At 38.5% G+C, this 27822-nt stretch overlaps 1 protein-coding gene across 4 annotated transcripts in view; it reads left to right on the top strand.

Moving 5' to 3' along the window:
• Nucleotides 1-27822, top strand: part of LOC146613152 (guanine nucleotide exchange factor VAV3-like) — a 47919-nt gene that overhangs the window by 12189 nt on the left and 7908 nt on the right. For 2 of the 4 annotated variants that reach the window (XM_085376993.1, XM_085376991.1), the window contains exons 4-23: nucleotides 228-293; nucleotides 825-942; nucleotides 1920-2012; nucleotides 2377-2445; nucleotides 2523-2626; nucleotides 2991-3090; nucleotides 3379-3474; nucleotides 7059-7127; nucleotides 7602-7688; nucleotides 8913-8998; nucleotides 9485-9617; nucleotides 12896-13005; nucleotides 14881-14982; nucleotides 15473-15564; nucleotides 16948-16991; nucleotides 17972-17996; nucleotides 19378-19508; nucleotides 23165-23230; nucleotides 23461-23495; nucleotides 23637-23753. In XM_085376993.1, the coding sequence (XP_085233119.1) occupies nucleotides 228-293; nucleotides 825-942; nucleotides 1920-2012; nucleotides 2377-2445; nucleotides 2523-2626; nucleotides 2991-3090; nucleotides 3379-3474; nucleotides 7059-7127; nucleotides 7602-7688; nucleotides 8913-8998; nucleotides 9485-9617; nucleotides 12896-13005; nucleotides 14881-14982; nucleotides 15473-15564; nucleotides 16948-16991; nucleotides 17972-17996; nucleotides 19378-19508; nucleotides 23165-23230; nucleotides 23461-23495; nucleotides 23637-23753 (1743 nt within the window). Of the gene's footprint in view, nucleotides 1-227; nucleotides 294-824; nucleotides 943-1919; nucleotides 2013-2376; nucleotides 2446-2522; nucleotides 2627-2990; nucleotides 3091-3378; nucleotides 3475-7058; nucleotides 7128-7601; nucleotides 7689-8912; nucleotides 8999-9484; nucleotides 9618-12895; nucleotides 13006-14880; nucleotides 14983-15472; nucleotides 15625-16947; nucleotides 16992-17971; nucleotides 17997-19377; nucleotides 19509-23164; nucleotides 23231-23460; nucleotides 23496-23636; nucleotides 23754-27822 lie in introns of all 4 variants that reach the window. The other 2 variants (XM_085376994.1, XM_085376992.1) reach the window with 2 other exon arrangements.

The raw sequence follows: 27822 nt of genomic DNA, 5'->3' as shown, positions 1-27822 counted from the left end.
TGTAAAATATATTTTAAACAATTGCAAGTCTTCCTCTTTTGAACAAAGTACGCTTGGTTTTATAAGTTTCCATCTTTTTCTATTAGACTGCTCTTGATATCTAAATACATGCTGATTTATCAAAAGTTATTTTCTTGTCCTAAGTTACTCAGCAGTGCTTTTCCCCCCGACTGGAGCATTTATTCTGTTAAATACTGAAGCTTATACTACTTTACTGTCACTTCCAGGCCATTTCCAACGGACGAGAGCCTACAAAACGAGGACATTTACAACAATCTGGAAGACATGATTGAGTATGTATGAAGCTTCTCTCTGTGGGCCCATTACTAGTGTTGATAGAACGTGATTATTTCACTCAGTAGCAGAACCAGCTCTGCTCATCATCCATGCTCTCCTGGGGTCTGGACACCCACATGTTTTGTTAACTGGCTTGGCTCCGTTTCGATGTTACTGTCAGAGGAAATGAATGAGTAATTCTACATGTTTTTGCTGAGTGCTTGCACACCCACATCAGGGATCTGGATGGGTGCTGCTGACAATGTGATTGATCGACAGAGAAGAGTAATCACAGGTGTATAGAGCAATTTTTGCATTACGCTCGTAGCAAATAAGGCTTTTAATAATCTCCAGAATTTTCATTTCTGTGAATCATTCCTTTTGGAAATACATAATTCCTGAATGTTAAACGCAGTGATTGTTATTTAATGCTGAGTTACTCAACCGGTGTAACAAAGGTTACTTCTTGCATCTCTTGTGAATGCAAAAATTAACTGATAATCAGCAGATTTCAGTGGTGTTTTTTTTTTTTTTTGTGTATGTCATAGTGAGAATGTTCCTGAGGACGAAGATGACTTGTATGCAGCGGTCTATGGCCTAGAAGACGATTATGCTGGTGGCGAGATCTATGAAGACCTCATGAGAACGGAGCAGCTTCCCCCACTGGTACCACAATTAGTCAGCGCTCACACACACACCCCTCAAACACCACACAAAACACTGAATACCTTTAACTCACATGTCGAATAGTTGGTGGGCGTTGTTGGAAACAAAATCCACAAAATCCTAATTACTAAAAGTTTAGTGCAGCTTCTTACCCGGTGCAGGATAATCCTCTAAAACTCAGCATTGCAACATCTTTACTGAGCAAGACTCATAATTTAAATAACTTACACTTCCACAGTGTAAAAAAATGTTCCAGTCATATACTAATATATAATGAGTTAAGAGACATATATGTTATAGTAGTCCCTCTGCAGCCCCTAATCTCTATAGAGTCACGTAGAAAAATTTCATGGGATTGTAAGTCCTGTGAAAAAAAGTACTAACCTGCTAACCATAAGTACTAACCACAACCTAATTGTAACCCTGACACTGAAACCACATTTTGAGCCTCAAAAATGCCTTCGAACTCGTGAGGACGGGCATTTTGTCCCCATAAGTGAGTGTGGGGCCCCACAAGTAAAGAAGCATGACAATTTTCTGTCCTCACAAAGATGTCTAAACATGTACACACACATGAATGACTAAATTACATTATAAAATAAGGTGAGATACCTTACTAGTCTGTTATTTAAATCCTACTACTTAGAATAAAGAATAGAATAAATCTAACTATTGAAACATTTTATATGGGTTATACTTGCAAATTGAAAAATCCTCCTAATTAATCCTAAAATTTAAAGCATATCAAAGGCAGATTCTTCCGATTTCTTGATAGTTTTAAAAGTATTTTAGTAAATTTTGGTTTGAAGGGACCTAATTCTGTTCTCTTCATCTATTCACTTGCCACCTGCTGCACCTTACTCTCTGTTTGGTGGCTGTTAAAACATTGCTTTCCTGTCTGCAGATAGAAATAACAAAAAGATTTTCTTTTCTTTTAAACATTCAAGCAACAGTTTCTAAGATATCTGTCTTTCTAGAAGCAAGCAGAGGTTGATATCCGAAGCTGCTGCCTTACAGAGATTAAACAGACAGAGGAGAAATACACGGAAACCCTCGAGTCAATTGAGAAGGTACTGAACTCTTGTTTTTCCTCTTTTGAACTAACAAATGATGGATTTACTGCATCATAATGCTAAATCTAATCTCAGTGACAGTAAATGCTGTAATTGTTATAATTTTATACAACACACGGAGCACAATATTGGGGTTTTTATGGGGAATTTTGGGGAAATCCCCAGTTGCCAATTCCCTAATTTGTTTGCTGTCAAACATCCTATGTGACGTGTGTAAATGGTTTCAGTATGAGTTATAAATTATTTACAAATTCACTTTCACGCTGTTTGTAGTTTCCAGCTGTACAGTAAATAAGTAAAATGGCCTAAGAAGAGGAGCTGAATTCAGTTTCATTTAGGTTTTCAATGCTTCTGTCTCCAGTATTTCCTGAACCCACTGAAGAAATTCTTCTCTACTTCTGAAATAGACAAAGTTTTTGTAAACATTCCAGTAAGTCACGCTAGCCACACACAATTGAAAGATACACTTTTCTGTTCAGATACTGACGGCTTCTTTCTCTGATGCAGGACTTGGTTAGACTTCACAAGAGCCTGATGGCTGAAGTGCAGGATTCCATCTTAAACAAAAATGCCTTAAATCTCTACCAGATTTTTATCAGCTACAAAGAGAGGTATGTGAGGAATTATGAACATGTTGCATGTAACAAAAAAGAAAAGTCTCAGTTATTTGAGTTGAACTTTCGCTTGTGGAAATATGCAACTACAGAAGTGCTGATTTTTGTAGTAATTTAATTTTCATTGATTGCTATCTGCAAAATTTATATTAAAGCTGTCAGTGTTGTGTAAAAATCATTCTTTAAGCCCACACATTTTAAGTCCTTAAACTTTGTACAGGTGTGTTTCAGAAAGGTTCAGAGTATATACAGCTGTTTGAGAAATGATCCTTAACAACATGTGTGGCCCTCCGTGCACACCCAATGTCCCTTCCTGCTAGTCACCACTCATCATGACCTCATTTCCATTGAATTTTTATAGATTGCTCATTTATGGAATATACTGCAGTCGAGTGGAAATTGCCATCGCCGTTTTAGACCTCATTTGCAAAGAGAAGGAGGATGTCCGTCTGAAGCTGGAGGTGAGACATTAGAAGAAGCGGGCCTGTCTATAACATGCAATGACCACCGATATACAGATCAAGCTTTCAGTGACCTCTAGTGTATACTGTTTTCACTACACTTACACGTCTTTAGATAATGCATTATGCGCTTCCTTTGCTTCAGCTTTAACAACAATGATACTAGAATTTAAAATATATATGTTGTCATTCTTACTGCCAGTCAGAGTTACATCAACAGGACACTTAAAGTGAATGTATTTGATGCATTCTAGGTCGTACTGTTCAGTTACTACATTTTTGTTCCAGGAGTGCTCCAAAAGGGCCAACAATGGGAAGTTTACACTGAGGGACCTGCTGGTTGTCCCAATGCAGAGAGTCCTAAAGTATCATCTCCTTTTGCAGGTAGAGATGTTTGACTCACGCAGTAGCATAAAAATAACATGTGACAGAAAAGTCTTTGTGGCTTTGTCACTTTTTCTTTGGGTTAACAAGTATTTGGTATTATTTTAATATCTATGACTCACTTATCACTTTATATACATCTACATTTATACTGAGCAATTTCAGTGGAATAATTTATGTTTATGTGTAGCGAAAAATTAGTTGATTGATCCCAGAAAAGAAAGCAAAAATGTCAAATTGAAAAAAATAGGGTTGTTCCAATTTTCTCATCATTTGCAAATATTTTAAATACTAAAGCATTCATCAACTGGTCATAAAAATAGTTGTCAGTTGCAACCAAGCTTCTTGCTGGGGTGCTTGCACGGTTACTTGTTGCTATGGGAGGAACGAACATCCAGAATTTCCAGATGTTGTTTGGTTTTTCTATGTGTGCCCTAGAAAAATCCATAAAAAGTTTGATGTTTATTTAATACTAAAAATTTTTTTTTACATTTGGTGCAAGTTTTAATCACTTCAGAGCGAAAAGGGCTTTTGTCAACTTTATGTTAGTTGCTCCAACTACCTTGTAGCATGTCAGTGACCACTTGAGGGCGACATCCTCCACAAATTTGATTCATTGTTCTCTCCCTTTGATATCCCAGAAGATCCACACTCAAAAAAAGTCTAGGTTATTATTTAGTTCATTATGTTAGTGCATTTTGATATATTCTCCTTTTTCCTCCAAAATTAACTGAACCAAGATTGTTTTAAATCATTCTCAGAATTTATGTAGATTTGTTACACATTTTGCAGGACGGTTGTACATAAAGTATTCATTCACATACTGGATTCCAGACTTCAAGCTTGTTAGATTCCCACAGATTTCACTGCATACTGATTTACTGTATGACACCATCTCCCCAGCTCAGTATGAATCCGAGGTCAGACTACAGCTGGCAGGATAGATGAGGGCTTTGCCTAGAGAGCTTTTAAAAAAAATTGTTGTGGAAGGTAAAGCCCTCCATGGTGAATGGTGTTGATCCTGGGAGTTCACAGACACCCCTGAGGAGAAACTGTGTGATGGAGGGACAAAAAAGAATGAAAGGGGAAAAGAAGTGGCGAGGTGGAAATTAAGTGAAAGAGGTTACAGCACAGTTAGGAAAGAGCATTGTGCCATACACGGCGCAGACACACCAGTTTGAACAATAGTCAATCTCTTATTGTGTAACGTTACCACAGAGCTAGTCACACCGAAAGTCATTCTACCACTTTTAATATTAAGCACATATAATATACATAATGCTGTAATAATGATTAAATCTTGCTAACGCAGTTTTTCTGCCACGAACATCAAACACACACAGCAAACAGAGTATCGGCGGCTGTATTTTTAACTAGCAGCATCTGTCTAGAATTAAAAATAAAATGTCAGCAGAAAATGAAGCACAATGCTAGCAAACACGTTTTCTGTTCAAGTACGTAGTCTTATTTGCTGTGGAAACAATTCACTGTGGTCTAGAATTGTTGCATGTTTTCTTTATTGCTTAACAGTTGTTTAATCCATGTGATTAAAGAAATAGATGTTTCTGTGTGTGTGTGTGTGTGTGTGTGTGTGTGTGTGTGTGTGTGTGTGTGTGTGTGTGTGTGTGTGTGTGCGTGTGACATCTTTTTCTTCCTGCACTTTAACTGCTGACATTCAATAGTATTTGAATGTCAGCAGTGCCGTGTATTCATATGAGTTTTGTTTATTGCATCTAGGAAGAGAAAAACCATGCGTGTATTCATCTTTATACTTCAAGCTTGAAGAACAGAAGAACTTTAAAATTTAAAACTGTTTTATGAGTGAGTGCGAAGAGTTGTCTGTGTCTATGTGCTAGACTTGCGACCTGTGACAGACTTGTGACCTGTCCAGGGTGTACCCTGCCTCTCGCCATAAGACAGCTGGGATAGGCTCCCCCTCCCCCGCGACACTGAAAGAGGACAAGTGGAAGCGAATGAATGGATGGATGTACACTTTCAAATTTACCTATATAATGGATTTTATGAATATATTATGGAATTAATTATCTTTATCTTTACATTACTGATATTTAGATAGTGTGCAAAAGTCTTGAGCCACTCCTCAAGTCTTTATATTTTCCTTCCTCATTTATCTTTGGACATTGGCTGCTTTTTCACTCATTTTGCATCCAGTCCTTGTACCTGACCATTTTAAAAATTTATTTATTTATTTTTCTTGGCCAACTCATCAGATGAGTCAATGTTGTGTCTACACATAACAGGCAACTTAGCAAAGAACCTATTTTAAACAGTGTATTTAGGCACTTTGTTACTTGCAGCTTGTTGCAGAAGCACGCGATTTCTTGTCTGTGTAGGATCCCAGACACCTTAACACCCACTCACATCCTGGGCCTTCTGACCTCAGGAAATCACATGATAGCATGGGGCTAGGTTTCACAATGAGTTCACCCGAAACCTTGGCTGATTGTGACCTACACCTGTTTTCACACCTTGGTTCGTGTGATTAGGTTAGAGGATCACTAGGGGTCCATTGTCCCTCTTGGGGGAACACTCCCACAGGGCTTAAGTCTGGGACTCTCCAAAATTTGACCTTAGAACTGAAGAAGCTTCTTGGAAGTCTAGACGCTTTTCTTTCCAAACGCCTTAGACCACATAATTTCTTCCCGAATTTCCCCAAAATGCCAAGGTTTAGGCATAAAAAGTATTTTTAGTCGTTGAAAAGTATCTGACAGTCAACAAAGACCTGACACAACACCTGAGAGATGCAATACCATTTGAAAAGCAACTGCAACAGCATAAAAATGATCCCAAACACACTACCAATGCAGTAAAAGCATACCTGGATTCGAAAACACACAAACATTGTCAGTTATAGGCTTCCTCAGAGCCCAAACCTCAACATTAGTGAAGCAGTGTGGACTCAACTTCATATACAATGGAACAAAAGGCAGCAGCAGCCGAAGCTTGCCCACAAGATTTTAGGCTGTGTTGAAAAATAAAGTTGATCTTACCAAATATAAAATTTCATGTTCATTAGAACTGTTTTGCTTTGTATACTTTCCATGAATATTTGCACATTTCAGCGAATCACTGCACTATCCCACTTTCCATGTAAAATATAAAGTAATGAGGAACGACTCAAGACATTTGCACAGTATTGTATTTCTAATTGTTCATTCTGAAAGATCATGGACGAGAATTAAACTTACTTCATTTGCTTCAAATGATATTTATACTTTGATAAATCCCATAACCAGCCTTTGCCGAGAAGCTTTTTTTTTCATATACTCTGAAAATGAAACAAAGCAGAAGAAAGAAACCCTCCCTTTCTTTCTTCATTCATTTAATTTTGATTTCAGAGTATAATTATCTAATTACCTGATGCTATCCTGATGTTTTAACAGCTGTCCTCTGAATATGAAGGGACCCATTTGGTATAGGATGAATCTTGTCTTTCATACAATTTAAAAGTGATCCTTAATATAAAATCAATCCATGTAGTGATGCTAAATGTGCTTGCCTATGCAATTGTAGTTCTGTTAGTGGATGTAGTCTGCCACTTATTTTCTTTTCCTCTCTAACAGGAGCTAGTCAAACACACTCAGGATGCTGCTGACAAGAGCAACCTGAAGATCGCTCTTGATGCCATGAAAGTAAGTGCAGTGCTTATGGTAAATGGTACGTAATCATAGTGATTTTAGACTGTTAGCAAAAGCAGGCTGATTCAGCAGATTATTCCAAACGGTCTGTGCCATTCAGCTATCAATACCTATTAAATAAAAATAGGAAGCAAACTCAAACACACACACACACACACACACACAACATGACATGATGGCTTTTCTGACTGAAGAAACAAACAAGAAAAAGAAACTACAATACAAACACGCATTTATCCATTTAAAGTAAAGGTGTGGAGAATATTGTCATTCACTTTGTCTCCCCATCTAATTCTCAGCACTGAAACATGCAGATATTTTAAATGGGCGATTTCCCCCAAAATGTAGCACAAAAGACATGATACTATCTTTACAAAACGATTTGTTTTACATGTTTAAATTCCTTCAGACTGAACTTACAAAGCATAATATGTGTGTTTTTGTGTCTGTGTGGGTCTGTATTGTCAGGACCTGGCTCAGTACGTCAACGAGGTGAAGAGAGATAATGAGACTCTAAGGGAGATCGACCAGTACCAGAGGTCTATTGAAAACCTGGTAAAATAAAGATTTTTTCAACAATTAGCAGCAGCTGTTAGGATTGACCACATAAGAGTGTAAAATATCACTGCAACATGTTTTTTCTTTTAGAAGACATTCAGTTTTCGCAAGTGCTTAAAAAGTCCAGTCTTTGTCTAAATTTAATGTAGTCTAAGGGAATCCACCACGAAACAGAATTCAGCTCAAACATGCACAATGATAAAAGATGCCACTATATACGGCTAATAATAGAGGTAAAAAGTGTATTTTATGTATCTTTGAGGTCTTAAAAATCCCGCCTTAAACCATATCAGAGATTTAGAGAAAGATAATACCATTTAGAGCTGCAGTGATGACTATCCACAGAAAATGTATTGGGTAATAGCTTACTAAATATTTCAGTCATTCTTCTTAGGTGCGAGATGTGAAGAACTTTTCTTTTTTTTTGTAGATTTTTCAACTGTGATTAAAAACAGAATCATAATAAATGTCTGATGGGATAATAAAACATTTTAGATAAGAATGATTTAAAAGTAATCTGCATAATTATGGATAATTAATGCAATTTAGCTGCATCCACTGAAATATATTTATATTATTGTTCAGCATTACCGCTGACATTAAAATGTAAATTATGTTTTTACATTTCTGAAGGTTTCAGTAGTTGAGAGAAGCTGGTCAAAGAAAAAACAGGGAGGTTACAGAGAGTCGTGAAACCCAGCAGCAGAGACAAGAGAGCTTGTCAGATTACAAAGACCCTCATCCTTGTCTTGACCTGATTGCACATGAATGAACTTTAATCAGTGAATCAGGTGGCAGGAATCAACTGATCTAATCAATTGAATGTCCAAAAACCTACCTGATGTCTTATTGTGAATATTATGTGAAAATTTATTTGCAGAAGTTAATATTTTATGGGGATTTGATTCATATTAGTATACTTTTAGGTACTTTTATGAATATATATTGCATTCCTGAAGTAGCTGTTAGGTGTGATTAAAACCTTTTGCTTTCTCAAACTATCTTCATTTATTTTTCTCTTCTTTTTAACTCTTTAAATTCAACTTTCGCTTGGATTCCAGTTGGTAGGTCCCAGTTCTGCATCAAAATGTTGAATTAATCAGATATGATCCTTGTATGTTTTTCAAGCCTTGAGAAAGATGAACCTTGACATTTTAAGAGTTGCTTGATCTCCAAAGTGTATAGTCTAGCGTTTTTACCTCCTTCGTGTTTTGTTTGCAGAACACGCCGCTAGTCACCTACGGCCGGCCAAAGGGAGATGGAGAGGTGCGCATAGTCTCCAGTGTTGACAAGAAGAAACAGGACAGGTTGTTGTACCTCCAAGTTCATTGTTTGGGAAGGAAAATTAGGATTGCAGACAGGAAACACATGCATGTTAAATTAATTTTAATGAAATGGTTTTCAAATTTTCAGAAAAATGTGGAATTTGGAGTGAAAATAAGTTGGTTTCATTTTTGTAAATAAAAAAAAGAAAGAAAGAATCAGCAATATTGAGTTTACTGACTTGGGGTCATAGGGTTCTTGTTTTGTTGGCAACAAAAAAGAACCCTACCCTACAACAAAAGTTGTGGGATACAAACACTTTCAGGCATCCAAGAAAACGTCAGACTAAAACTGTGGTATCTGATATATTTACCTTCAGAGTTAAGCCAAATACTGGTGTCAGCTTTCTTAACCTCTAAGGCAAGAAAGTAACAACAATAAAAACAAGCCTACTTTGCAACAACTGTACGTGACATATATACTCATGTTAATAATGAAGCAATGTAACACTCTGTCTTCTTATTTCATAGGCACATCTTTTTATTTGATGTGGCCGTCATTGTTTGCAAGCGAAGAGGAGACAACTATGAGATGAAAGACATACTCGACCTCAACTACTTCAAGATCACAAACAACCCCACGCCTGACAGAGAGGGTAAAAAGGTCAGACACGGTGTACTATATTAGTATTTTTATTGTGTCATCTTTTATTGTGAAATGGATCTTTATCTGTCTGTAAATTACGCTAATGAATACACTAAGGAATGTTGTCATTCAGTTTGGCTGTAGCGTTTATTTGTTTTTTGGCAAACACGGATGTAGAAGCCCGTAAGGTGCATACAGTTTACACACGATGCTATCTTTCGGCTTGTGGGAACATTTGCAGGCCGTATTGTAGTGGAGTGGACTTGTTGATGTCTTGTTGATGTATGCCCACAGATGGTGTCTTCTCACTCTGCTGCTGATTGCTAATGTGAAAGTGACAGCTTGCCAGAATGAAATGGCTCTGTGGTTTTTCTCAAAGAGACTCTATTATCATCCTCATTTACTCTATTGTCTATTTTCCGTTTGACAGTGATTGGTATATTTTAGATAGGATTATTCAATATTTCTGAATTAAAAATCTCGTCTGAAACATGCAGTGACATAAACCCCTTAATGATTCTTAACACGGTCGGATACATTTCTACCCGTCATTTTTATCCCGCTTTCAACCTAAAGCTCCATCAATCACATACGACCTTTATTTAATGCTGCACAAAATGACACAGACACATGTGTAAGAATTTCTTTGTCGCAAGACTTGCACCCAAAAGCTAATAGTCAGAGAAAGAGATACTCTGTACCTACCCCCATGAACACACAAGACAGCGATATTAATATCAGGTGAAGGATGTGCGCAATCCTCCGAGGCCATTTAAAGCTACAGCCCATTTTTTGGTAGATTTCATTGAGCGCTGTGACCACCGAGCACCCTCACGGTTATCAATGATTTAACACTCAGAAACTCTTAGGACTTTTCAGAGCCAGTCACAGACAGGTAAAGCCCAACCACTTTTCCTGTTATTAAATATGATACAATCAGCTGAAGCAGATTAGACTTGAAAAAGCCAAGAGGTTTGGGAAATGATTTAAAAAGTCCCTTAATGGACCCATGGGCAAGGCACTTAAACTGAAAGTGCTGCTGTGGAGCTATTTAGTAGCTAGTGGTTGAAAAAAAAATGCATTTGAGGATAGCTGATTAATTGAATATGCTTCTGAAGACAACAAGCAAACAGTTGTCAGTTTAAAATTCAGAAGACGTGGTCAAGATCTGGTATAGCTGGCTGGTTTCTGGCCTAGAAGTTATGTTCTGAAATTTAGGACTTTCCGAAGCTTTCTAGTTTCTCTAAGAACGCTCTGTCTCAATGTTAACACAGCTTAAGTCATTCAGTACTCTCTGTGCAGAGCACGTGTTAAAATCTTATTGCTGCTGCTCTCTTGATGCACTGATCTGTGAGGCTGGTGGCAGCCATCTTGGCACAAAGACGTCAGTGGAGACTGATTATGTTAGAAGAGTGGTGTCTGCATTTCTTTTTGCCTTGTCATTCTTTGTCTTTTTCTTCTCCACCTTCATCATCTTCTTCTCTTCTGTCATACCAACAATCTGCTTGTCCTCTTGTCACTGCTTCTCTAAACCTTTCTCTGTGGTCTTCCTCTTTTTGTCTATCTTGTCATGTCATTGTTTGAACTAAAAGAAATGTGTGATTGGCAAGATTACAAATTACAAGGTGGTTCAAAATGATGCTAAATAAAATTAAACCCAGACTGTATTTTAGATATTTTGAGATTACCATGATTCAGTAAGCCCTTAGTTGTCTTGGTCAGATACAAGGCATAAATGCTGGTGACGAGGAATAGCACCCATTTCTTAATGTGCTTATTTTCTTTAGACATGGCTCGTGTGTGATGGAACAATAAAGGAAGAATTTGGCATTTTGGTGAATGGGTTTATTTCCCCTATACTGCAGTACAGGCACCACTCTTATGTCTGTATGGCAGATATGAAGCTAATCCTGATCGACTTATCACATACACTAGAAGCACTGTGTCTGTAGCACTTCTGGTTGCAGTGGTTAGCACTGTCACTTCACAGCAGGAGGTTTCCTTGCATGTGCAAGCTTGGCAACAGACCACATGAACTGGACAGGCAACTTTGACAGGGGGGGGGGGGGGGCATTTGGCTCAAGTGACTTTGCTTTTTCATGAAAACAAAAAAATTGCACTTGTACTTGCACTGGCACATACATGCAGTACAATCATAGATAAATGTAGCTATAGTTATAACAGTGCAAACATGGTTGTCTTTGATTGCAGAGGCAAAATAGAAAAAAGAAAAGAGAGACATTTTCTGTAGGTGCAGAAATGGATCAGGGAAATCACCAACGACTGTGAGCACACAGTGTCCTCAACACATTTCCAACGTATTTGTAGTTTTTGAGTGAAACAGCTTCACAAGCTAGTTTTAAAGCGAGATAAGGGGTAGTTCTCAAAGTCTGACCTGCCCATCGTCCTCACTTAGAAGCAACTACTGGGAGCTGAATCGATTGAACTCACACTGCAGCTTATCAGCAATATGAGTCTTTAGTTTTTCATTGCCACTTTGTATGGGTTTGTGTAACTTACAACTCAAGTGTCACTGGTCTCACTAGAGGGGCCCCAAGGACTTTATTGGGCAGGTTTGGACCCCCGAGGTCTGTCAATGTGCAGACGGTGTCACTGTGCCTGCATTGGTTTCTAAAGTACTGTATGAATGTATAGTCAGAACTATAGTTGCAGCAGATGGCATATAAGTAAATTGAATTGAATTATAGTCTAAATTAAAAAATGAGTGTAGACTAACTGAAGCTAAGGTGACTGTCTCTCGACTTGAGTTTCATATTTAATAATGTAAAAATTGTCCTGTTTTTTTCATAAAAAAGAAAAAAAGGCCTATAAACATGTTTTCCAAAAATGAAGCGCTATTTTATTATTATCGTATGTGTAGCAATAATTTCAGCTTGACAAAAGACCGTGTGGGCATCTGCATTCCTAACTTGAATACAAACTCACAAACTGGAATATATGATAGCCAGTAAAACAACAGCATCGGATGGAGTCACTCAGAGTTTACTTGGGTGTATTTTATTTTCCCTGAAGGTTTTTATTCAGCTGTTTTAACAGCCAGTAGCTCAGTAGTCATTCTCTGGTATTTCAGACAATGCATCCATCCCAATTACAGAGCACGATGCACTATTTACAGTTAAACGGATAACTACATTGCAACAACCTGTCATGGTATTGGGGATTTATGACATAGATGAAAAGTTTGTTCTTGCTGTGAAGAAAGATTGCATCAGAAAGAAAAAGAAAACAAAACACACTAGTGAATTTGATTATTTCCTTCTTCTTGAACCCCACAGTGGTGCTACGGGTTCTATGTGACACACCAGCAGGGGCACACGGGCTTTGAACTCTTTTTTAAGACCAGAGAGCTGAAGAAGAAGTGGCTGGATCAGTTTGAAATGGCCATGTAAGTATACAGAGACATGAACACCACAGCGGTGACAGTTTGGTAGCCGTGCTGCAGACACGTAATCACACTGGTCTTATGCGTGGGTGTGTACGCTGTTTATTTGTCTTTGTTTGCATGTGTGTTATTCCAAGGCCAAAAGAGGTGTTGACTCTTTCATGTGCACTGTTTGATCAGGTCTTAGCTGTTACCAAGCACACACTGCTGACAACAGTAAGATAACACACTCACACACACATATACAGCTGCACATAAACTGTTCCAGAGAGCTGCAGAACTACAAAGAAGTCACTCTGCCTCGATGGTTTTTCAAATCAGTGCTTTATGGAGATATATCTTTCATATTATTTTGTAACAGTAGGAAGCTTTTGCGGGCAGATATCCCATCCACATCCTATTTTATGTTGATTTGGAAGAATACTGTCTTGTTTTGACATCACACTCTGACTGAACAAATGTTTTTTTGTTGGGGTTGTATATATATGTGAAACCCAACTGTATGCTGTGGCCTTTCTAAATAAACTTCTCGGTGAAAGTATTCTTGATATGTTTACTGTACCAGCAATGCAAATTGTACAGTACACAATGTGCAGTTTTAGTACTTCTCTGTCTTTCCTTGAACTTAAACTTTATGCAGTGACGTATGAATTTCTACACTTCCATTACCATTAAGCCCCTGGCACTAAAAACTGAATGTGTAATTTCCAAAATTTAAAAGAAAAGGCTGTATCCATTTTCACCCCAGGTTTAAAACTGTTTTGCCGCACGGGCAGGGTTTGCACCTGAAAACAGCGACTTGTGCCTCTGTGCATTGAGTAATGACACCAGAAGGGGCCAATTCAAAAAGTGAAAATTGTACCTACCTAAGAGGATGTGGGCTTTTGATGAAGGACTCACTTATGGGAGCACTCAGTCTAAGTGGCTTCTGGATGGCGTGTTTAATACAAAAATATTTTGTGTGTTTATTCACGTTCCAGAAAGGCTGCCTATTCCTGCTATTCACGTTTCCACCTCTCATGGTGCAGATACACACATGCAGATCAAAATTAGATTTGCCTGGGCTCATTCAAGTCCTCTTCATTTATTCGGATGCGTGCACTGTAGGTAAAATTGCTTTTATTTCAATCAGCTGAAGGAATAAACTAAAGATTGTTCTTCCCCAACAAAGTTGCTCTGTTTAGTTGATGAAGAAATTATTAAGAATGAATTGTATTTGAGTAAACAGGAAGAAAATTGTTCCCACTACTGAGACGCCCACTCATACAAACGTAGTTCTTACATGTTTTTAGCCATATGAGCAGCATGATCCTGGGGCTGTAGTTTGTGTTTAGAGACAATTAGCAAATATTAGCATCCTCACACGTTTAACTAAAGCTGTTTGTGCATATTCAATGCAGCTCTGGATTTTTTTTAAGCCTACCTGAAAAAGGTGCATGGGAACCATTTTAGGTGGTTTAACCTGTCGACTTCTTCAAACAAAGTATGTCAGGTGTTCAATTTCAAAGTAATGCAGGCAATGTTGTGGTCACAGCATTCAAGTACTGGCCAGTACTTGGCTAAAAAAACAGAATATTTCAGTAATAATGTGGCTGACATGTGCTAGCTTCTACTGTGTGCTACATGTGAGGAAGGACAACTTTGGACAAGCTCTAACCTGATTGTTTCAGCATTTTCAGAACACTCATATGTGAAACAGCTTACAATAGAGGTTGTGGTAAACATGAAAGCCGCAAAGCATATGGTAGCATTGTGATCGTAACCATATTCACATGCATGCTTGTTAGCATTAACACGCTCTGGTTAAGCACAACCATGCAGAGCTGCTAGTTCATTTTAGTGTTTAAGCAACGTTTTGCTCATTTTTCTTTGTCTTAGATCAAATATCCGACCGGAGAAGGCCACCCACAACTCCCACCATTTTAAGATGCACACGTTTGAAAGGATCACTTCCTGCAGCTTCTGTCATCTTTTGCTTAGGTAAGATTAATTGTCAGTGAGCTCTTTTTGTTTTTTTTTAGATGATTATGTTTTTGGGATGAAGTTCAAACACTCGTGTACCTGAAACAGGGTTGCCATGAACTCGAACTACATGAATAGCTCAAAGATAGCAAACCATCATGTGTTATTTCACTGATAGCTCTCTTAAGATAACTTTCAAATCTTTTTTCCATTGAATGCATGAAGGAACATAATGACCCATTATATATTTTGGCTTTCAGTCACTTTTTCTGGGGAAAAGAAGGTTATTTTGAAATGAGCTTAGTTTAATTGTTAGTAGTATTATTTTATCAAGAACATGATACTGAACTGAATCTCAGTGTTTGACAGAAATCATCAGTTTTAAAGCTGAATGGTACGTGCTGTACCATTCCTCTTATCTTGAGGGTGTTCAGAGCAAATTCTAAATGTCAGTGTGTTTCTTATAAGGGCGCTGTTGTACATGAAATATATTCTGTGTTGTCTCCAGGGGCATCTTTAACCAGGGTTATCTCTGTCTAAAATGTGGCCTGGGGGCTCATAAAGAGTGTCTGGGTCGACTGGGAGTCTGTGGGAGAACAGGTGAGAGAAAAACCTCTCAAACCAATTGTTTTGCTCAATCTCACATTTTGGGTGACCCTTGTCATCACCATCATGCCACAGTTTTGATTAAAAACACACAAAATATAAACATCTAAAAGGCAAAAAAAACCCATGAAGTCGACTGAGCACATTTGTGCTCCTTAGAGAAAGTCCTTTTAACAGTTTGGTCACTCTTTTGAGTTTTTTTCTGGTATAAAACACTCGTACCAGATTTGCAACTGTATAGAAAATTTACAGCCATGTGGATTTTCACAGTCATGTGAAAAATCTAAGTACACCTAAACTGCTGCTATAAGAATTAAGAGAGAAAGTAGAAGCCAGTTGCTGCTAATCAAAGGAACTTAATTAACTCATCATCTTTGTCTTAACACAATGCCACAATCTTCTCAGGAGTGGCAAATTCAAGGTCAAGATCAGACCGTTTAATACCCAAGATAAATTTTGAAAAAACAAACCCAACCCAAAACAGAACCCCAAGAGACACATCTCAGAGACACATCACCTTTTTACGATTGGAAAAGACTAAATGAGTATGGCTCCTTTGGGAGAGTTGACAAGAAAAAGCACCTTTTCTCTAAAAAGAACATGGCAGCATGGCTTAGGTTTGTAACTTCTGGAGCGGTATCCTTTGGACAGACAAGATGGAGATGTTTGGCCATAATGCTGATGAAAATGATGAAATGACCAAAACTGGGTCATCTAAGAGGACAATGATCCCCAGAACATGAGCAGATTTCCAATAGAATGGCTGAATAAGAAATGAAGTTGGCCCAGTCAAAGTGCAGACCTCAACCTGACTGAAATGCACAATCTCAGTGAACTGAAATAATGCTGTGAACAACAGGGAGCCAAAAATCCTCCACAATGATGTGAGATAAACCAGTCATTTAAAGTTGTTGCTGCTAAAGGTAGCTCTAAAGGCTACCGATTAATTCGATGTACTTAGTTTTTCACACACTGTTACTCCTCTGAAAAGGTACAGATTATTTCTCCCTGAAGGAAAATCTAAATTCTGTATTAGTAGCAAAGTAGCAAACAAAGTAGAAAATTACAAATATTTATATTACATATAATTATATATATTACATATATAATTGTTTGCTTCATTTAGTACTTGCTGAATCTTATTCCTATGTCTAGTTGTGGGCCTGTGTCACCATTCTGGTGCTGTAGTTTGAGTTCTTTACTCTCCTTGAATGCACAGGCTGGCTAAAGCTAGCTGAGGCCTTTGACAAGCCTTCTTAACAGAAGTGCTGTGGTCTTTATGCATTCAGAGGCATGATGAGGGCTAGCAGAGGTTGACAGCTGAGGTTGCATGTCAGAAAGCCACCACGCACTCATATTGTATTCCTCTCACTGTAGCTGTTCTTCACCTCACTGCAGAGCCTGTCAAGTTGAGACCCAAGGTAAGACCCGGTCTGTTTCTCTTCTGTGACTTAGACACTTAAGCTAACATAATTATGGAGACAGATGAACTGTAGCGCCGAGCACAAAAGCACTCTCATCTATGGACACATATAAGTGAGGAATGATTTTGTGCCCATGTAAACTGATATTCCAGTGAGTTGGTCATACTAGTGAACAGTTTACACTTGTTAAGTTGATAAAAGATGTTGGTATACAAATGTCAACTCCCTTTTGAAAACTTTGCTTAAGTGGTAATTTTATTGTTCCTCGTCTTGCAGCAACATTACACTGATTTAAAGACTCTCCTTAATTGAAAGACTTGTACAGAGTGTAGCGCCTACAATTTGAATGAAATACAAGGCAGAGCACTAGCATGTAACAGCTGTCCAATCACAGCAGCTGGTGTATCTCGCCAGTTTAGTCTTTATTGACTATTTAGATGGCAGTCTTTATGTGTCAACTTTGAAACAGAGCCTCAATTAAGAAGTATAGGAGTCCATAGCTAAATCTGTGGCACGTAACAGCCAACTGTTTATGCAGAAAATCCTCAAAAATATCCTTAAATGGCCAAGTTTCATTCTCCTTCTTCAACTGCAATTGCAGAATAAAGACATTGTGTCCACATAATTTGCAGACAATCTATTGTAGTCATAACAAGGATAAAATAATACAATATTTATGTCTTTTACAGTTTTTATTTGGTTATTATACTAAAAAGATGAAACCTTGACAATTTACTCTTGATTTCCGTCTTTAACTTTTCATATTGTTTAACTAACCACCTTAAAAATAGAACACTCACAGAATGATGTATTAAGAATGTGACTCACTGTGCAGGTCAGGCTGATCCTACACAGGGAGTAAGAAACCTCTACCTCTATATTTATCAATCTTTTCCTTCCTCCATATTTCTTTCTTCCTTTCTTGGTTTCATGCTCGTTTCTCTCTCTTGCATCTTGCTTTCTCTTTCCATTCACAGGACAACACAACACCAGCGGACCCAGGTCAGTATGGCTTGACCACTTTTGTGAACCTGCTAAGGGCTTTACGTGGTACCTCTTAAGCTTCTTTCATCTCACTTCTGTAGCAAAACAGAAACGCAGACAGGATGAAAAGGAGATGGTTAGTCACAGGCCAGAGTGAGTTTTGTAACAGATAGAGGGTGGTTTAAAGCTAACCCTTCAATGCTGTGATTCGCTTTTGATCACATATTACTCAACTGAAATGCTTCTTTTTTTGGCCACAAAAAATCCTCAAGATTCTTCCTTAGAAATGCACTTCTGCACAAATACTCAAATCTCTTTTGCTCACATGCATGCAGTGTTTAAAGGGAGGTAATGAACAGCAACAGTTTCCTCTTGACAAATATACTTAAGCAAGAATAACCAATGAATAATAGAATGCAGAAGAAATCCTTAACCAGACCACAGAAACCTCTTTCTCACTTCATGCCGTGATGCTTAAACTCTAGACAGCACCGAGATGAATTGGTGTGGGTGGAATCATTATGAGAACCATGGCAGGAGAAATGTCGGCAGAAAAACACTTCCAGCAGTCTATATGCCTCAGCCTCAACTGCTGAGCTGTGCCTTTGTGATAAATCAATTTCCATAAGGGCCTTTATGAGAAAGACATCTGTGCTTATTGTTCTTATTAAAAACATGAATGTGAGATATTCCATTCATCTGAGGTCAGAGCCAGCTAATAGTTTCCCCAGGCTGGTTTGCAAGGCAGTTGTGGCTGGAAGGGAGATGCGACTGAGAAGTCTAGATGTGTGAGTCAGGAGAGAGTAAGTGGCTGTGTCTTTTAAGTTGGCAGGGGTATTTAGTCTTAGCCTTAGCCCCGTGCTCATGGCTGTATTTGTCTGCCATGCCGTGGAAAGATTGGTACTGAGCCATTCAGGAATCAAAGAGATGAATTTCCTGCAATGGCAAATTGTTGCTTTTGAGAATAGTGACAGTATGATGGTTTAGGCTGTTATCAAAATTGACAGAATCCACTGTCATCAATTGTGTAGTTATGTACCTGTTACACATCAGGTTAGAGAATGTGCTTAAACCTTCAGGGTAAGAAGAATACAGGAAATTAATTTTGGGCATTTTAGTGGTGAAAGTGGATAAAATGATGGAATGGGTGGTTCACTTGAATTTCCCAAAAAAAAGGTGTATTTTCTCATATCTTTCACTGCATAGCCCAGGTCTGCTTGTTGAGCAATCAACCAAAAGCACCTTTTTCATGACATTTCTCGGTCATGTAGCTGCACTATTTATATCCCTTAAATAAAATGAATGATCACAATGTATTAGTTCTCTATGTTGCTCAAAAAAGTCACACAAAATGTTTCTAATTTTGAGTGTTAATGTCTTTACGCTCCCTGTCTGCTAGGTTTGCCCAGGATGGTTGTGATCAGAGACTACAGTGGCATCCCCTCTTCTCAGTGTGCGCCCCCACTGAGCATTCACGTGGGGGATATCATTGAACTGATGTTTGCCGACTTGCACAGCTCTTGGTGGCAGGTGCGTGTCACTCAGCTCAACCTTGTTTTATCTCAACATCTGTGACTCTATGAAAAAGTAACATGTTATGGCTGACTAGGTTTGGTGTGGTGCACGCAATGTCTTTGCACTGTCATGACTTTGAATCTGTGCTGTATGTTACATCTTCCTTTAATGCTGGATGATGCCGTTAGGTGACAGAAAAGCTTTCAAAAATGTAGATTAATGTGGTGACTTCAACAATTTATCTCCCTTTGGCCGCCGTTTGCTATAAATCACTAATTGCATTGTTGTTGTTCATCACATCGGGTGTCCTATCAGGTGAGCCGCAAATGTGACAGTATGATGAGGTCAGCTCCAATTAAAAATATCAGCTGAAGATTTGTATGAGCTTCACTGGACCCCTGTTACATTACAAACGGGTTATTTGGCTGTTCTTTCACTCTTTAGATTGAATTAGAGGCTACATCAGATGATCTAACCAATTAGTGGCTCCACTTGATTAATTGACTGCCACGGCGAAACAATAAAACGGCATACAGCTCAGGCTCTGGAGGACGTTCTAATGGTGGTGTGCAACCTCGGGGACCGGCACATTAACAACCATCTCACGAGGTCAGCCAGCGGTTGAGAGCATTTGACCTTTTCTATTTTTGAAGGGATGGCGATTTATCTGGGGTCTTCCGGCAGCCTCCTTAGCTTTTTCTCACTCTGCTTTATTTTGGTGCTAAAGCCTCATCCTTCTCCTCTGGTACAGGTCCAATCGTACTGCAGTCTTTGCCAACAGCGCAGCTGGAAGTAGGCAGTTAGCCCGATTTCCTGTGCTTCATGTTTCTCTCTGTTGTGACAGAGCACATAGTGGAGGGTGAGGACATGAATGCCATGAGACTTCATGTAAGCTGATAGAGCAGCGACCAGAATGTCATGCCACAGACCTGATGGCACTGCATTGTTTGCTACCATGGTAACCCTGCATGTTGGAAGGGGATAATCACAGGAATTATCTGATAAAACACATTTGTGTATTCCTGAGCTCTGCATAATGATAATGTAAATAGCTTAACTAAAAGCTGTCCTGTTGACTTTATAACCAACAGTGGAGCAGTATTTGATAAGCGGATTCCTGTTATGTTTGTATCATTTTTTTTCCATTGGTTTAAATATGAAGCTGGTTTCCACACATGCACTGACACAGAATTTTTTAAAGCACTCTATGAAAGCAGGGAGAAGTGGCTACACAAGCAGTTTCCAGGTTTATCAACACCCGCCTTATTGTAATCAACCTTATTGTAATATGACTGTACAAGTTTTCAAGTGGTGTGAATGCATGTTTCAAGAAATTCTTTTACGGAAGTTTATCATCTATCAGGACTGTGTAGATTCATTGGCATCCTGGTATTGGCAGCCTTCAGAAATTGAAAAGAAAGAAACTGGACTTCTTTAGGGTTTTTTTTGCCTCTTATCCAAGAGGGGTTGGAGGAGGTTCTGAGGTGTGTTCTGTGAGCCAAAGTGTGAAAAAAGGCATGAGTCATTCCTGTCACCGGGGCTGACAGGTGAAACCACTGTAAGACATTGTCCCACTCCAGCATCACATGAGCTATTGAGGTCACCTTAGGCATAGTGTGAATAGGGGTTGACGTACTTGGGAAGGGATCTCAGAATTGGATTGCAGGTGGCTGATAGTTGGTGTCGTAAGCCATCACCTGTGTTCAATGCTGATCATTCACAGTGGATGTAGATGGCCTTTTTTACTGTTCTTTCAACCCATCTGCCATCTTTGTCCATCTTTGTCCATCTTTACTCTGAGGTCACCTCTCTGCCACCTGAACTACGGCCACCCTAGCTGAAGTTTGTCCTGTTAAGGTGGCTTTCTTATGTTGTGCCATGCATTTGTGCAGTCCCTGTTTGGTTTCTGCTATGTAGACGTCCAAACACTCCTCACTGCACTCAGCTCATAAACTGTTTTTTACCCTGTGTTTGGGCGTTCTGTCCTTGGGATGAACCAGTTTATGTCTGAGGCTGTTGCTCGGTCATAAAAATGCACCATATTGTCACACTTGGAGAACGTTTTTCTCTGACAAGCCTGCTACATAAGGGAGAGCAGATGAAATGAATGCTTGAACAAAATCAACACTGTAAAGAAGAATGGACCAAAATTCTTTCACAACAATGTGAGAAACTGATCAGTCACACAGAAATGATTATTTTGAGTTACTGTAGCTAAAGGTGGTTGTTTTGAATAATGATGTGGGCCTAGTTTTCCATGGGATAAATTCCTCTGGAACTTTTACCTCTGGGCCATTCTGGTTATCTGGCATTCTGCATGCAGCAAGGATCAGTTAACCACGCTCATTCATTTCAACACTATGTCGATCAGCCTTTTATTCTGTTCTTCTTCTTCTTCTTCTTGTTATTATTAACTATATAGCCTCAAAATGTTTATTTTTGCCTCTGTTACTTTTTACATTTGAAGAAGAGGTCTGTGATACCTATAATAAAAGAAGGAATAGAAGGTTTTGTTTTCAGTAAGTTTGTGAGGTCTTACAGTCACACACTACATTTTGGAAAGAAACCCTGAATCCTAACAAAGTCATGTTTGCTTACAATGAAAACTCCACAGGGTATCTTTAATCTCCAATGTCCCCAGTGGCGCCAGAGGATGGAATTACAGAACATTGAGAATTCATATCCCCTGTTACCCAGAAGGCAATTATCCCCCATCCCACTGGCAGAACAATACAATCAATCACTGTAATTTCATTTGATCCCTTGGCTCCTGCCTGTTTATGCCAACAGAGTAATAAGTTTAATCTTTATCATACGCTTATCGAAAGCATAACAAATAGAGAAGGGCTCTCAAAAAACCTTTGATGAAATGTTATTACACAGAATGAATCATAGAGATGGGTAAAGATTTGCTTTCCAATCTAGTTACTTTCGGGGCTTGCACGGTCCCAAAAAGCATTTTATACTCTAATAAGGAGGAGTGAGTAGGAAAGCATAAATGGGGCAGGAAGGCGAATGAAGAGCTCCACATGCCTTCACCACTCAACGTCTTCTCAGATTGGCTCAATGGACTTCAAATTGACCTCTAACTTGGAACTGGAAACTCAGATTATCTTCAGCTTAATGCTGATGCATATTCTTATTACTGTCTGCCAGACAATGTACATAATAGAGAAACAAGGTTATACAATAAACTAAACAATCCAAGTAGAGACAAGTCTATGTAAAAAAAACAACAACAAGTAATTTGTTTGACCAAATTGGTTTATTTAACTGGAGAACAAAAGTCTGTTACTCCATGTTTGCTGGAGGAATTAATGATTTCACATAAAGCCTGTTGCTTCAGGCGGGTTAACTAAAATGCAATTGTGAGTCTTTAGCACCAACCCAAGAGATCACGCTGTTTGGATATTCAAAGACCAGAATAAGATCCATTATTTAGTGTTAAACGAGGCTCTTGTTTTGATGCAGTACAAATCTAACTGCCGGCAGAGTTTGAACCATAATTAACTCGGGCTACAAATTAGATGCAGTGCTTGTTGTGTGCTAATTGCTGAGGATTTATTGAGGCAAGAGTGGGAGGGGAAGAGAAAAGGAAGAGAAGGAGAGAGAGAGAGGTGCAGTTGCTCCCAGACAAATATAATGCGATTAACAAGCGGTTGCCTTTGCAGGGCAAAAATCTGGCTACAAGCAAGATTGGCTTCTTTCCAAGCGATGCTGTGAGGCCTTGCCCGTGTGTAAGTGTGCATGTTTATTGTGATCAATAAGACAAATTTAGTATCATTACAATGCATTCAGTGTATTGATGTTTTGGCAGAAGAATGTAGTGCTTTTATATTGCAGTTTTCTCACTGTAGAAGATGGATTTTAGCTATTAGATATGCCTTGAATATCACATAAATGACCTCTACCTTCTGATCTGACTCAATCAAAACTCAAAATAACCACAATTATTTTTCTATGCCAGGTTCCAAAACCTGTCGATTATTCTGCCCAGCTCTGGTAAGTGGCAAAAATAAATGTCTAAGGATGGCCACAGTTCATTCTTACTCCAGATTATAGATAATGTTGGCTATACATTGACTATGACAATGCATTGTGAGTGGATCAGTGCAATTACAGTAGCTGTTTATGGATGTTGAGGTTTGCAGGGCCTATGGAAAGATGCCAAGCTGAGGTCGCCCTCTTGGACCGGGAAAACAGCACGTATCTGATTCGGCACAGGAGTAAAGAGTGCACTGAATATGCAATCAGCATAAAGTAAGTGACATCTTGCTTTCTATTTATTTTCTCCGACATTTTTCACTCTTTTACCAAAAAAATAAAAATGAAATTAACACAACACATGCAGTCAGCACCAGTCTTGTGGGCAAAAACACCTTCTTGCGAGAGACGGATGGTGGGAATAATTCAAGAAAACAAAATGCCCACATGCAAATAACTCAGAAAACAAACAATTCATCAAATGTTGAAGTGGATGGGCTGCAGCAGAAGGAGATCATGCTGTGTTCCAGTCGTCACTGCAAAATAAGTTGTAGTGACAGCAGCATCTAGTAACTGAAGATTGACAAAAAAAAATCATGTCTGGTGTAATGAGTCACAGTTTATACTGAAGTGCAAACGTTTGGAAAAGCAGTGTCGCTTCTAAAGGTCTAAAATGAGAAAAGAAACATTTCTTAGGGTTTGTTCTAGCAATATAAACCTATTTGGTCCAAGTTTTGAAGTGTCTGCTTTCACCCTAATTTTCTAACAAGCTTCTAAATGTTGACAAAATAGTTGGGAGAAAACATACTGTTCCCAGCCCTCCTAGTATGTAAATGCATCAGTGCTGACTGTTGAGGTAGCTAATTTCCTAAGAGACCATCTTGACACAAGCATCCAACAAATTAAAAATTCATTTTCACAGTGAAAAAAAATCCTTCACCCAGCAAAAAGTGCCGCCGTTTGCTCTACAGGCGTGAAGAAATAAAACTGAATTCATTAAATCCTGTTGTTGCTTTGTTGGTTAAAATCGGAAGAGTTTCGTCCTGGGGGATTTTTCTATAACGCTGTCTCTCGCTGAAATGGATCCAGGGATGCATCTTGTTATGGTTTTACACAGTTACTTAATTTTGCACTTTAGTGCGTTTGTGGGTTAAATTTCATCAGTTTATTTCATGCAACAGTTATTATTCAAGGTTACGCTAAACTGCATTTGCCATTGTTGTGGTTTATTTTACAACTTTTCTATAAGGACAACAATTAATTAAACTTGGCCCTTCTCTAGTTATATAATTATAAATTTATATAATAAAATAAGGTCAAGTTAGAGCTTACTGGTCTCTTAATTAGAAATATAGTACTTGCAGTACTTAGAAATATAGTACTGGAGATAGATAAATGAGTAAATACAAAATAAAGCTTTCAAAATGATGATTTCATGTTGTAACAGAATAAAGCCATCCAAATCTATCTGCCCCTATGTGAAAAAGTAATTATCCACTAAATTTGCAGAGGGTGGCACAATCTGGAATCAAGTGTTTGCGATATCTGGCAATGAGTCTTTCACATCACTGTGGAGGAATTTTGGCCCACTCTTCTCGGCACATTCGTTTTAATTCAGTCACACTGCAGAGTTTTTGAACATGAACGGCCTGTTTAACATCAAAACAAAGCCTTTCAATCTGATTTAAGTCTGGCCACTCCAAAACCTCAATTCTTTTATTTTTGCCATTCAAAGGTCAACTTGCTGGTGTGTTTTGAATCATTGTCCTGCTGCATAACTCAAGTGCGCCAGAGCTTCAAGCCACAAACTGATGGCCGGACATTGTCATTCAGGATTTTGTGTTAGAGAGCGGAATTTATGGTTTAAGTAATTAAAGCAAGTCGTGTCAGTCCTAAAGCAGCAAAGCAGCCATAGACCATCACATAACCACCATGTTAGACTATGGGTATAACATTGTTTTTAATAAATGCTGTATTAGTGTTATACCAGATGTAATGGGACCCAAACTTTCCAAAGTTAAACTTTTGTCTCATCAGTCCATAGAATATTTTCCCAAAAGTCTTGTAGCTCATCAAGATGTTTTTCAGCAAATTTGAGTCGAACCTTAGTGTTTATATTGGTTCGTGGTGGAGTGGTTTTACCTTGAATCTCTCCCATGAATGCTGTTTTCCCCAGCGTCTTCCTTATTGTTGAATCACAAAAACTTTAACTGAGCCAAGCGAGGCTTGCAGTTATTGAGACGCTGTTCTATTTAAGTGAATCAGCAGGTGTGGGAGTAACCAGGCCTGGGTGTGGCTAATGAAATTGAACTCAGATTTCCAAACAACCAAGTTAATCACAGTTATTTCATTATTTAACAAGGGGAGCAATTACTTTTTTGCATTTTTAACCAGGTAGGTTTGTATGGCTTTTTCCCCTTAATGAATGAAATCATCATTGAAAAGCTGCATTTTGTATTTGTACTCTGATTCTCAAACGCCTGTAATTGTGACAATATAGAGTTAGATTAACAATGTTCCTTGAAAGACACATTTTTCAATTGTCACTGCTAAAGTACAAAATTCTCAAAACTTTTCTAGTTTTAGTTAAAAACATTTTTTGGTGAAGGAGACCTTGTCCGGCATTTGCACATCATGCCTAAAGTTTGTAGAAGTTCATTTTTGTTATTGTATGACAGTTATTCAACTGAATATAGCATGGGAAAGAGGGGGAATCGAATAGTCTATTTCACCATCTGTCTCAGACGTATATTCAACGAAAACTTGATAGCGTTGCATCAGACTGTTTGATGCTCTTCAGTTATCAGTCTGTGTATTTCAAAAGATGGCTAGAAACACACTTGAGTTGTAGATAAAACATACTTCCCTTAAGGCCTCAACAAATGACTGCTTTATCTACAAGATGAGTGCCTGCGTACTCCTCTTTTCAAATACAGCCCTGCCCATTTAACTAGTGAATACGTTTCAGGGCACATCAAAGCTTGTTCACTCTGTTAAAAAAGAAAGGACTATCGAGTCCCTCTGACCTGCCATGATGGCTCCAAGAGATTATAACAAGTGAGGGTGCACTCTGAAATAGTGTTTGGATGTTAAGACTATTCAGACTGTGACACACCATTCCAGCCCATTTGGTTTGGTGGACTCATACCGTTCCTCATTCAAAGCTTTGATGTACAGGGCCAGTTTCTGAACACTCCAATCCTATAATTGCCTGTCTCAATGCTTAAGATCATTATCAGGATGGCCATTTGAGATAATGGAGCTTTACACAGAGAGCTGCTACTAATCAACTGGAACTGTCTGGTGTCAAACACTACAAGCGGTCAGTTTGTGTGTGCTGAATGCTGTTTGCATGTGTGTAACACCTTGGGAGCCTTTACGAGGGAAGGAAACATCTTGCCTTCACCAAACGGGTTATCTGTCTCTGTGTGTTAGGCACCCTATGACTGCAAATCAGTAACATGTTACTTACAGTACAGTCATACATTTAGTACATCCATACAGTCGTACATGCAACTTGAAAATATTCTTTTCATTGGTTATACACTGCACTGAGAGATTTTCAGTCTGCCTTCGTTTAATATTAAGGACATGTTAGATACAGCACACTACAGGAAATGGCTCAAACTCCCAACTTACTTTCACTACCACTTCAAACACTCCTACATTAAAACATAGAACTATATATAGTATTATAATCTCAAATAGATGCAGTGTTTTATTGAAACGTTTGCAAACATACATGGGAATACAGTCTACAAGGCAAAAAAAAGGTTTGTCCAATTTTAACAAGCTAGAGACCACACTTATTCTTCAACAAAGCCTGAACTATCATACGCAGGCTTTCTTGTATATTCTTTAAGTAGTCTCCAGGAATAGTTGTCCATGCCTCTTGAAGGACATTTAAAGCTCTTCTTCTTCTTTTTACATCACATTAATGTTGAGGTCCTAGCCCCGGGGAGCCCAATCCATGGTAGATCACATTCAATTGTTTGTTTTTTCTATCCAGGTCTTCTTTTGCTGCATTGGCAGTGTGTTCGGGGTTATTGTCATGCTAGAAGTTTATCAATCAGATACTTTCCAGATGGTATTACACACCGAATCAAAATCTGACAATAGTTTCTACATTTATAATTTCATCACTTTTGTCAAGATCATCAAAATTTGACTTAAGTGCAACTCCAAGCCATGACTGTAGCATTTGTCCTCTGTCGTACTCTTTTCAGTACATACTGTATGATAACTATGCAGCAAAAATGTAAAGTTTTGATTCATCAGTCCATAAGACCTGGCCAGTGATTTTTCAGTCCAGTTCTGTGTAATTTGCCATACTTCAGCCTGTTTC

The sequence above is a fragment of the Diplotaxodon limnothrissa genome, linkage group LG18, assembly GCF_057381915.1.
Source record: "Diplotaxodon limnothrissa isolate DT_005_m linkage group LG18, D_limnothrissa_male_GT1.1, whole genome shotgun sequence".
Taxonomy (NCBI): domain Eukaryota; kingdom Metazoa; phylum Chordata; class Actinopteri; order Cichliformes; family Cichlidae; genus Diplotaxodon; species Diplotaxodon limnothrissa.
Note: the sequence above shows the minus strand (reverse complement) of the source record. Positions and strands in the feature narration are given on the sequence as shown.